General features: G+C 37.0%; 1 protein-coding gene across 4 annotated transcripts in view; it reads right to left on the reverse strand.

Moving 5' to 3' along the window:
- adam23a (ADAM metallopeptidase domain 23a) overlaps positions 1 to 12,229 on the reverse strand; it is a 31,022-nt gene that overhangs the window by 2,587 nt on the left and 16,206 nt on the right. For 3 of the 4 annotated variants that reach the window (XR_010908589.1, XM_067459262.1, XM_067459264.1), the window contains exons 13-25: positions 11,405 to 11,492; positions 11,237 to 11,288; positions 11,012 to 11,111; positions 10,156 to 10,227; positions 9,953 to 10,039; positions 9,752 to 9,832; positions 7,901 to 7,951; positions 7,741 to 7,804; positions 7,476 to 7,581; positions 6,310 to 6,429; positions 6,046 to 6,214; positions 2,929 to 3,040; positions 1,546 to 1,636 (exon numbers count right to left, since the gene is read on the reverse strand). Coding sequence is in view for 3 of the 4 variants with exons in the window: in XM_067459262.1 (XP_067315363.1) it covers positions 1,546 to 1,636; positions 2,929 to 3,040; positions 6,046 to 6,214; positions 6,310 to 6,429; positions 7,476 to 7,581; positions 7,741 to 7,804; positions 7,901 to 7,951; positions 9,752 to 9,832; positions 9,953 to 10,039; positions 10,156 to 10,227; positions 11,012 to 11,111; positions 11,237 to 11,288; positions 11,405 to 11,492 (1,193 nt within the window). In the remaining variant the exon portion in view is untranslated. Of the gene's footprint in view, positions 1 to 1,545; positions 1,637 to 2,562; positions 2,654 to 2,928; positions 3,041 to 6,045; positions 6,215 to 6,309; positions 6,430 to 7,475; positions 7,582 to 7,740; positions 7,805 to 7,900; positions 7,952 to 9,751; positions 9,833 to 9,952; positions 10,040 to 10,155; positions 10,228 to 11,011; positions 11,112 to 11,236; positions 11,289 to 11,404; positions 11,493 to 12,229 lie in introns of all 4 variants that reach the window. The other variant, XM_067459263.1, reaches the window with a different exon arrangement.

The following is a 12,229-nucleotide window of genomic DNA, read 5'->3' on the forward strand; positions in this document are numbered from 1 at the left end:
CCTAGTTGGGTCTAGGCTGGCCATTAGAAAGGTTTTACATGTCCGCAGACAAACGGTTGCTAATCTTTATTCAGGTACTGTTTTTGAACCAAATGCACCTGTAAAGTTACGCTAACATCATGTTTAAAGTTACAGACATTTACTGGAATCTTTAAAGCTACACTATGTAACTTTTAAAACGTTACTTGCAGAGGAACATTGTTTTGGTTATTACATGCTTCAGCTACGCTATTCTGCGCCGTTGATATCATGGCTTGAGGTGAATAAACCAATAAATACCAAAAGTCTTGTCTCATCACACACACAAAAAAAGCATTTTTAACAGCTTATAAGTAGCTTAAATGCAAACAACTACGTTAAAATAAAGTTTGGCAACACTGACATTAGACATAACAAATGCTATTCATATAATATGAGGTAAAATGGTAGAAACTTGGTTAGAAAGCTATAGTAAGGCAAATAGACCAAAGATGTATTTGGTTTAGAGATTGGCACAGTTAACGAGATAAACATTGTTAAGTCAATGCACAGCGAATGTGATGCTGCATAAACTAAATGCATTTCTGAAAAGCCAAACTGGTGTTGATTCGTGTTTTATTACGGGCTCATTCGCTTTCATTTTTTGTCTGCAAACTCTTCGTTACGAAGCTTGATCTTCTATGTCATTTTAGATATGATGTAAACACGCAGAGACGAATGACGGAATCGTGCAGTTTCCCGCGAAATCCAGCCCTTTATTTTGAACAAAAGAAATGTTACATAGTGCAGCTTTAAGAAATCATACACGGTTACTTTCTCCAACAATTCCCACCTTACTACATAAATTGGTCATGGCATTACTGATATTGTACACATTAGAAATGTTAGCATGTAATTACAAAAAAGGCTACACATCATTCTTTTCTTTTATATTGTTGGTAATTCATAACTGTCATTAAACATCTTGCTCAGTATCCATTTTTATCATTTTGCTCGCATGCATGTCAAGCGATGGGCCAATTTGCAAGAGGTTCTGCTACAGTCTACAGAACGCTAAACCAATTAGGTTACATGTCTTGACGTAGACTAAAGCTGTTTTTTTTTTTTTTTTAACATATGTAGCCAGTTAGTGGCCAATTTTTTTAAATTGATTGTCAAGTGCTAAACATCTATCTAGCATATGCTTATGAGGTAAATTTTTATGTAAAGGAGATATTAGCATACTTCAGAAAATGTTATGTTTAAACAACTTGGTTTAATGTTTCTAAAATGTTTTAAACAACATTTTAACAGGTTGTTAAAATGACCTATTGTTACAGAATAAAGACAAATTACATTTAACGTTTTATCACAGCATGTAGCTCAGAATTTAAGACTTCTGTTTTAGTATCTGTTGTGTGTAGCAGAAGCCCAGGCCCTTGTGTGTGCTTGTGAGTGTGTAGTGGTAAGTGTTATGTGCAAATGTGTGTCTGTGTGTGTGTGTGTGTGTGTGTGTGTATATGTTTAAGTGTGAGTGAGCCTGTTCCAGGCTGGCAGGCAATAGGAAGCATGCGGTGCAGCTCTTACTTAAATCCCCATCCCGTCCCCCCCAGCACTATGGCTGCCATCAGGATGGCCCCTGCGATGGAGCCTATGATAAGGTTGGTGGCGCTAGGACCTGTAGAAGGGCATGATGGGAGAGAAACATGACGTAAGCTGCAGGGGGCACCTGCTCAGCATGCAGGGTTTACACATTAAATGCTGAACTTCACTTATGTTATACACTCTTTCAGTCATGTGATTACTCAGGATGGGTGTGACATGGGAAAAGCTCGGGAATCCGTAGGGTAGATTTATGCTCATCTAACTTACCATTAATAGAATAGTTTGTGTGTGTGGGATGTTATTGGACGTGGGTATGTAGAATTTAGGGGCTGTAGATGTTGGCACAGGGGAGCGGCACAAGTAGGTTTATCAGGAAGGATCTTAAACCATTGAGGCGTTTTAAAGCTACGCTACCAGCGCAGGACTGACAAAAACAAACGCACAGACACGCATACACACAGAGACGACACACAAAGAAACACTAACCTACAAACACACTCATGGTGAACTTTCACCCACTCGCGCCCACGTCGGACCTAGTTAAAAGGAAATATTTAGCTCAGCTCAGAAAGTGGGCCAGATCCGAGGGGATTTGGTGTCAGTTAAAAATGCTATCTTGTGTCATTGTCAGTCCAAGTCATCTCATGTTTTTCCACCTTCCTCGGTTGTTCTTCGTTCTTGATCTTCGCTTTGAATCTTTTGTTCTATGTAAATGCCCCACATGGACCAGAGAGGGAAGCACCGCAACACTCCATTAACACAGAGTGATAGCAAAAATATCCATGATAATAGCAGCCAGGGGAGAGGAGAAAATAAGAGATAGACCAATCAATCAGTCCAATTACACAACAAAAATTATACAGCACCAGCACCATCACATTCAACACAACGGACAAAGCCACTGGGAGAACACGTACACACATACACGCACACACACAGGGGATCACAGGATCTCCCTCTTGCTGGGGGAGTGGCATTAAAGGGTTAAGAGGTGCTTACTCTATTCCCCACCCTGTGCCTCCAAAAATCACCCCCAGGGCCAGAATGGTCCCTGCCACTGCCCCTATCAGCCTGTTTGTGGCCACGCTCACTGTGCAGAGGAAATAGGGGTGATTCAGCAGAGAAAATGTCACTCAAGGCCCCATTAAAAAAAAAAAAAAAAAATTCTTTAAACGTACTAGTGTTTGCAAAAGTCTTGTGAGTGGGAAAAGTCACAATATCAAAATGGGCACCTACAAAAAGCAGTGATCTTTGGAAATGGCTTTGCAGTGGATTTTGGAGTTAAGGTGCGTATGCTATTGAGGACTAGTCGGTAAGTTGTGTATGTACATGGCAATCTTTTTATGTTAAGGAGAGTTCACGAACCCTTGGGACCTGGGTCCTCGATGACAGGCGGCACTTTTGGGGGGTCGTGCATGCTGCAGTCAGTCCCTGCCCAGGTAGAATCACAGGTGCAGGTTGCTTCATTATTGCACACCTGAAACATGATACACAGTAGCAAAATGTCAGTATACTGTACTGTGGTGTAAGTCTGGGGTTAATACTTACAGAATAGCTTTTAATAATAGTAAATAAAAACAAATAAGCATATAATTTTCTACAGTTTCTACATTTTCATCTCTCCTTCCTATAATTTGTACAAATCAAATTGGAAATGTTTCTCTTCAGGTTTTATAAATATAGTAATATTGAATAATATTTTATACACCTAATTAAAAATAGATAATATTTATTTTTCTTTAGTACAATGACAATATAAATGGCAATTTAAAAGTAAATGTATCACTTTTATAATTTAGTTTTGAAAGCAACGTATCTGTATAATATCACATTTTATTAGTGTATAATTTCTTACACTATAAAATGGGTCTTTATAATTACACACTTCACACTATTGTTCAAAATTTGCGGCTGTTGAGATTTTGAAATGTTTTTAAAAGAAGTCTGTTATGCTCACAAAGGCTGCATTTATTTGATCAAAAATAAGGTAAAATTGGAAAAACTATTACACTTTAAAATAACTGCTTTCTATTTCTGTTTTTTCTATGTATATATTTTAAAATATCATTTATTCCTGTAAAGCTAAATTTTTAGCATCATTACTCACATGATCCTTCAGAAATCATTCTAATATGCTGATTTGCTGCTCCAGAATCATTTCTTATTAATATCAATGTTGAAAACAGTTGTTCTGCTTAATATTGTTGTGTGAACCATGATCATTTTTTACATTATTCAATAGGATGAATAGAAAGTTCAAAAGAAAATAATTTATTTCAAATAGATATTTTTGTAGAAATGTAAAAGTAATTACTGTCACTTTGATAAAAGCATCCTTGCTGAATAAAAGTATTAACATAGGTGGAAGGTAAACCAACTTCAGGGTAAGGCCAGACGTGCTCCATTTTAAAAACACATTTAAATAAAATGTCATGAAATAGTTACGTGTCGCCTATGAACAACCTACAGATCCCAGCATAAATGCTCTTGATGAATTATTTGTTATTAAAGTGGCTATGTTCACAAACCACTATAATTTGAACAGAAAAGCAAGTACTGTATGCATGATTTAGCATGGCAGCCAGTAATAAATAACCATTGCCTTACCTAATGCAGCAAAACAAATGTTTTCTTTAAATTCTGAACGTATTATATATCGCCCGAAGAGCATGCAAAAACCACTCCCTTTATAATCACTAAAGCTGTCACTCTCAATTCACAAAGTTTCGCTAACCCATTAAACTGACTGCAACATTAATATCTTATTTAGCCTACATAATGTCTACACTTGTGTGTTACAAGTTACTTTATAATGAGTGGATTTGAGTGTGAAGAACTGGGAAAAATGCCGGCGTTTTGAGCTGTGAGTAGATTCTAATTTAGATACGTCTGATTGATCATTGCATTCAAGAACTCAACAGATATGTTTGTGACTGCCATTGCTCAACGCTGCAAAACACGTAAAAAATGTAAACCTTTAATGCTCTTGTCAAAGAGCACAATCACCAAATCTGTTCTGCTAAACTGCTATTATTACGGAGAAAACTGATTCTAGACCAGTGGTTATGGGCAGCTTTCCCCAATAAAAGCATTTAGAAGCTGTAACAGTCAGTGAGAAAATATATTCTGAGCCTTCCCCAGCCTTTCAAACGTTCTCCCTAGTTTTCTTCTTCTTCTTTTTTTTAAATGTCTTACTGGCACAAAACTGTTGAATGGCAGTGTAGCTGCCATTATATTTTTGGAAGGAGGTCACTTGCTAGCAGATTGCCATATTTGAAAGGCCTTGGCACTGAAAAGTTAGAAAGCCTAATGCTTAAGTGAATTCAGCAGTTTCCTCTCACCAAAATTCAGGCTTCGTAAGACCTGATGCCAGAAAAAATCCCAAAGCACTACAGGCAGAGAATGTGTCTGATATTTTGCTGACTGACAAAAAGAGGCAACCCAACAATTTTTTTTAGCACTTTTAAGCATAATTTAAATAAAAAAGCAATCCCCGTTTTCTCGATATTGGATACCCATGACAATGTGTTATTTTTTGTTGTGGAAAAGATTATCAATCCTCTGGATATAAACTGGAAGCATGGGATGAATTAATTTCCTGTCGATAACATTCTGGATTAAATTTGTAAGTGGATCTGAGTGGATTTCTGGCTTAAGTGGGAGGGAGGATTATTTTCTAAAGAGTGACTGTTAGGGTTGCCACAGTAGTCGGTACCAATACCAGTAAAATTTTGCGGTTCTCTGAAGAAGAGCAAAAACTGTTGAACTAAGTACTTCAAAAAAGTTGGTCCCATTTTGTCATCGGTTATCACTGTCAATCTTTGCCGTTTCTTAAATGCAGTTGTCAATACAGAAACTTTGCAGTCTATTTAGCAGAACAAAAAACTTGTATTCAGATTGTGAATGGTTAATACACAGAAAACAAGAGAAGAGCCCTCCCTGTAGAATCACTTAGGCTGGCAATATCTAAAGCGCAAGCTCCATGAATTCTGCACTCTCATGTTATATATATATATATATATATATATATATATATATATATATATATATATATTTTAAATATCTTAAATGTACAAACTATCTCTTGCATCGTGTTTACACTTTGCTAGTTATAACGAAACGATATGCGAGTTTGTGGCTCACGTTGAACAAAACAAAACGTTGTGCATTTTCAGCAGTGTTAAGCAGATTCTGACTGACTAGCCCTTCTGATTGGCCATTGCATTCACACACTTAAAGGATATGATTGTGATTGGCTACCAAACTTTGATGCTCAGAAAGCACTCAAACAAACAAGCAAGAGTGTTTTAAATCAGCGTCTATCAGCAGGTACCAAATATACCCGGTACTTAGTACTACCATTACTGCTGCAGAAATGCTGATACCATCAACTTGTTTTTAATACCGACGGGTACCAATACATGTGACAACTGTGGTGTGAGAAGTCCAAGCAGCAGTGAGTGTCAGATGGTGATCACTCACGCCGTGAGAAGAGCAGACTCGACCGCCGGGGCCAGACGGACAGGCTGTGAGGTTCAGGGAGGAGATGGGTAGACATTTCCGCTCAAGGCACATCATAGAGGGGCCGCACGGCGTACCGTCTTCCACATAGCCTAGATCAGTGTCATCATCCAACAGCACATGTCCCCCGCTACAGAAAAAGGAGAAATATGTCAAAAGACGTTTTTCAGGTGATTCGTCCTGAAGATTTACCGGGGAAAGATTCGCAGAGATCCAGGAACAGACCTACAGTCCACCAGTCGCCCCTGATGGTTAAAGGTGGTGGGAGTGACGTCACCTTTCAGTGTCCCGATCCTTGGGATTCTCCCAGTATTAGTGCACAGCAGGTATCCGCAGAACACATCGCTGTAAATCCACAGGATTTGGAAAGTATTAGAGATGGTTATGTGATCGTGTCTAGACGGTAACACATTTTCTGCAAATTTCATGTGGGATTCACATACATATTTTGCAGTATTTATTGGCATTCGCTGCTTGTTCTAATTTCCTTCCACCCACGTGGATCACGTAGTTGCTGATATTATCAGTAAACATATCATAATAGTACACTATGCCAATAAAGCAAGGCTCTTAACACAAATAAATACCTATGCCAATCACCGGTACTGGCAATGATGGGGTTGATCAGCTGTAATCAATTAAATCCATCACATTTTAACATTATTAAGAAAAACATCAATTGTCACATCTCGTTTTATTTACAAAAAACAGGCATTATCAATTGTACAAATGACAGAGTTTCACTTGTATATGACATTTTATACTTGCTGAGCATTGATGATTGTTATATTCCACCATACAAAGTCTGCAAATTACATCATGATTGGATTCAATTTATAAATTAATATTTAGTTAAGAAGCCCTACTTCTAACATACCATTTCCAAACAGCATTAACATTGCCTGGTTTACATACAAAAAACTTAAGAAGACACAAAGTTTTCAATGCTTTCCATAATTATCAGCAGGTTTGAAGAGAGGGGAAAAGCATTAATAAACCTTATTCAGAGCAGCGCCATGACAGGTATGAAAGCGGGGCTGTGAGGGATTGACTTGTAGAGCTGTATGAAGCTTAGATCACTTATAATTTTCCACAGCTCATATTGTCTGGGTTTTGTGTCTATTGAAATGTTGTGGAAATATATCTGTCAGAAGAACAATCCAAAAACACATTAAATAACAGTACAACCCACTGAAGAGATGTATGTCTATCCTTCACAGACTCGCTATCATTCCTGTTAAAAATCAAAGATGGCGCTGCTGTGAAAGGCACATGCCTGAAAACTTTACAGAACAAGAGTTGCCATCTAGACTTGACCTGGTTTTGTGTCAATTAAAGGTTCATGTTGCTGTATATTCCTGCTCTTCAAATAATTGGGGAGACTGACTCACTGTTTGCTGCAGGGCACCCAGTTGTCTTTATCTCTCCCGCAATTCCCCTTTTCCGTCCCCTCTGTATTTAACTTCTCATAGCAGTGCTTCTCTGACCCTCCAGCCTCTGACAGAAGAGAAACAGGCAGAAAGAGCAGCACGAAGAAAGAATGAAATTAGGAAAAAGAGGAAACACAAGCAAGCATGTATTGAAAGGCAGCTTTTTTAGTGTTTTCTTTAAGAAGGACAGTTGAGTAAGTTCTCTGAAAGCATCAGTGTCACTCACTTGAACCCCATATGTATTTGCACTGACTGTCCCGGGTCTTACATTCACCACTGTAACAGCGACCCTGGAATAGTAGCAAAAGTGTGGAGGATTTGATCAAAAATAGCCTAAATGTTGTTCTGCCATGTATCTAAATTGCTTTATATAGATATTATCTGACCTGATTGAGCTGACAAGAATAGCCATCTTGCTTATGAAGATTAGGGGGACACTGTAAGAATAAAGAGGTTTTAAAAAAAAGAAGATATTATTGAATTATTTTGCAATACAAAATAATAAAAAGATAGCCAATATTTTTACTATTTATTGTGTAATACTTAATGTGATTTACTTTAGTTACTGGACACATAAACTACATTTTGTTAGAGCATTGGTGGCAAGATTGTGAAACAGGTTATGTAATGGTACTTGGCAAAATGAGAGACAACTGACAACTGCACTATCAAAGTTAATCTTTCAGCCCTGCATTATTTTTTTGAAGTGTTAAAACTGCAGGCGGGCTGTCATTTAGTGAATAACATGCCTTCTGTTACGGCAGTTATGGTGAATAGTGAGGCTTAGGGGAGGGGGAGGGGTGTTTAGTACGACACATCATCCGAACCAGCTATGTTTCCATCCAAAGTTGCAAATTTAACTGATGCAAAGTTTTTCCTACATACATCATAAATGACAGCACAGGTTAAACTTGATATATGCTGTTATGCTATCTTGCATTCAGATGCCTGAATCATGAGAGACGTTTCTGGGAGGGAATTAAACCAAATCAATTTGGTGACAGACTTTGACTCTTTCATTTCTAAATTATCAAACTAACGTGCGTTAATGTGCGATAAAATTGGTCCACTGGTTTGTCCAGTTATACAATCACATTGACTATTGAGGCAAAGTCAAGTGATTTTTTTATTGAGGTATTTATTTAGTAAATGTGCTTCCATTATAATTTATTCACCTTTTTAAATGCACATTTTTGGAGTTTATGTGCATCTTTGTTTTTTCTCTACCCAGTGTTTTTTTGATGCGATTTCCCAAGATGCACTTAAAAATAGATGGATGAAAACAGCTATTATAGAATGTCATGTAGCGGCTCATTGTCAGGAAAATGTTAATTATTTACAGGAAAAATCACATATGGGATATTTCATAAAATGAACTCTCATTTTAGTTTATTTATTTGTGTAAATTATGTCCATTTTATTTTTAAATTTTTGGGAATAGCTGCAAATTTGCATATTAATCACCATTACATTTAAATGGGCTATGCAGAAAATAGAAGAAAAAAATACTACCTAAATTTAGCTTTTACTGAAATTATAATATGCTTTTAATATGTAGTTTTTCCTTTTAAAATTAAATATACTAAATAATATAATTTATGCTAAGTATACTACAAATATATTTACATATTTATGTGCTTAATGTTATGACCCTGCAATTGTACTTTTGGTATACTAAATTGGTATATTTAAAGTCTGCTAATTTAATAATAAAATAACTAATTTTGAACTTAATATACTTTAGTCATCCAGAAATAGTGCTGAGGTCCAACTAAAGATGTACTTAATTATATTTGACTGTGCTAATGTGGAACTATTGCAAATATACTTCAGGTACACTATAAATATCTTGCATTTAAAGACTGATATTATACAGAGATCATACTATCCTTACTAATAGTGATATTAAAACACATTTTAGGCTTAATATCAAGAAATGTACATTGTGAAAAACTCAACACATAAAAAAAAACTCCACATAAAGTTTCATTATTATATTTATATCAGTAAATCTCAAACGATATGTCAGTAAATATGTTAATAGATTTGTAGTTTACTTATTATGAAGTAAATGTATTTTAAATTTTGGTATAGGAGCTTTTTTACTGGGGTTTAAATCCCTCTCTTTCTGTTTGGCATTCTCCCAATGCTATATCACATTAAGTCATATTTAAATTAAGTCATATTTAAATAATTGACATCATATAAAAAAAATAAAAATATATAAAGAGCAAAACCTGTCCCGAGTCTCCTGAACAAGTCTCTGATATGTCACAATCATTTACAGCATATCGACAGCTGTATCCCCGCGGGTAGAACTGAAAAAGGTGGAGGGACAGAGGTTGAGAAAAACAACTGATCAGTGCATTGTAAGACACTTAGCAGTCGAGCGTGGTGGAAGTCATGATGAATGGTGAGGCAAAAGTAAAGTGTCTTACCAGGCATGTGCCGTTGCAGCAGGGGCCGTCACTGCAGTGCGCTCCATTAGACAAAGAACATTTTTTACAGCAGTCTTTATAGCACTCCTGCACAACCAGAGAAAAATATGTGCACACAGACAAAAAATGGTTAGCAAAACATGAAATTATGTTTTATATTGTCTGTAAGGAAAAATGTTCTATGTAAAAAAAAAAAAGCTTACCATTCGGGCCCCACAGTCACACTCCTCTCCCACTTCCACGTAACCATTCCCACATTCTGTAGCTTCAAAGAGCTGCCGACACAAAGCACAAGTTTTATCCAGCATCATGTCCAATGATTTTGCTTGAACTTGATTTTTGCTTTAAATTTGCTGTCTATGACAATCAGTCACAATACACGTGAGAACTGATGACATTTGGTGTCACTGAGGTAAAACCTGCTTCAATGTTTCAACTTCAGCTTTCTGTTGAAAACCTATTTTTTTTTGTGGGTTGCGGGTACATGAACAGAACAAACAGAGAAAGGCAAGTAGATCCAAAAATAGATTAGTAGGAGTGTAGGATCCAAAAATAGTGCAAAACTGTAACATACATTATTAAAAAGAAGTGCACGCCAAGACAGCAGGAATTTAAAAGAGAGAAAGTCTGAATTGCAAATTATAAACCCGGAATTGCAAGAAAGCTAATCAGAAATGCAAGCTGTAAACTCACAATTGTGAGCAAAAAAAGTCACATTTTGTGAGAATTAAAATAAAATAAAATATTATGGTGGAAACAAGTTTCTATAAAGAAGTGATGTCATGTTTACTCATTAATTAGTTGAAAGAATGCTGTAAATTATCCACAATTTTTTTCCTGACAAATAAAGAAGTTGAATGAAAAAAAAACACATTAAAAACTGCATGAAGAGATAGTGATTGTAAGTGTCAAGCTAACTTTGTCTAAAAACAGGCTGTTGATAAGTGAAGTCTTGTGCAGTTCTTTTCATTTATTCACGTCACATTAGCGGGCATGTGTATGCAGGTGAAGTCTAGTGTGTTTTACATGTATGTTGTCCAAACCGTTTTTCAAGCCTACCTTGTTGGGTTTGTTAAAAAGACATGAAGCGCCGCCTCTTAACAGGAAGTTCCTGTAGTCACTGATGCTGCATTTGGAAAACCTGCGGGGGTGTTGCACCCTATGGAGGAGAACAGGGAAAAATAAACCTACACAAATCAAGAAACAATACAGGAAACTAGTAGCTAAAATGCCCGGAAGGTATTCAGGAGAGATTATAGAATAATGTGTGTGTTTTAACGATACCCAGTGTCTTCCATTATACATCCCACCCATGAATCCATGCAGCCGCACTCCTCTGAGAGAACACAAGAGTGAGGGAGAAAGTCTGTGAGTTCATGTTAAATCCTAAACTCTTACAGTGAACAAATAAGAAATGCAGAAGTTTGACACCAGGGGGTGAAACCGACTTACTCCTCCTGATCAAAGGATCCCATTGAATACCAAGATTCTGTGCTAAGCTCTGAGAGAGAGAGGCAGCCATTGTCCATATGCTGCCAAACTGAAAGAGAGAAACAGATACAGCAGTGCATGACTCCACAGGTAAGGGGCCCTATTTAAAAGGTCTAAGCGCATGGTTTAAAGCGAATGGTGGAAGTGCACTTAGGGCGTGTCCGAATCCACTTTTGCTAGTTTAACATTGGGAAAAATGGTTGGCGTGCCCGGCGCATGGTCTAAAAGGGTTGTACCTATTCTCTTAATGAGTAATGAGTGGGTTTTGGGTATAACATGCAATAAACCAATCAATCTCCCATTCCCGTTAAAAGCCAGTTGCGCTCATGCCATGGCGGAATTGCTATTTACATGGCGGAAATTGCGAGAGGAAAAACTGATCGTTTCTCTAGCGAGGAAACGAATCTGCTCGTCCAATGCCTGCTTGCTCATCATTACTGTAAATAGGTAGGCTAATCCTGATAAATGCATTGACTATCCATTATGAAATGTTGGCATTTTTATATTTATGTACACAATAATAATATTTTACATTTTAATACTTTAATTTTTCATATTTAAAAATGTTTGTGTGCTGCTGCGTGTCCCTGTGTGTGTAATAAGCAGAGTGTAAGGCGTTGTGCACCCGCCTAGGCGCATATTATACTAACGTGCTCTTTAAATAGCACAAAAAAACAGTGCCATTGACTTTAAACCAAGTTTTTGTTATATTCAATTGCCTGAAAATAGCAATGTGCCAACAATGTGCCTGAACGCACTTTGTTTTCAGATCAGCACGCCCATGGG

This window comes from Pseudorasbora parva, chromosome 12 (genome assembly GCF_024679245.1).
Source record: "Pseudorasbora parva isolate DD20220531a chromosome 12, ASM2467924v1, whole genome shotgun sequence".
NCBI classification, from domain to species: domain Eukaryota; kingdom Metazoa; phylum Chordata; class Actinopteri; order Cypriniformes; family Gobionidae; genus Pseudorasbora; species Pseudorasbora parva.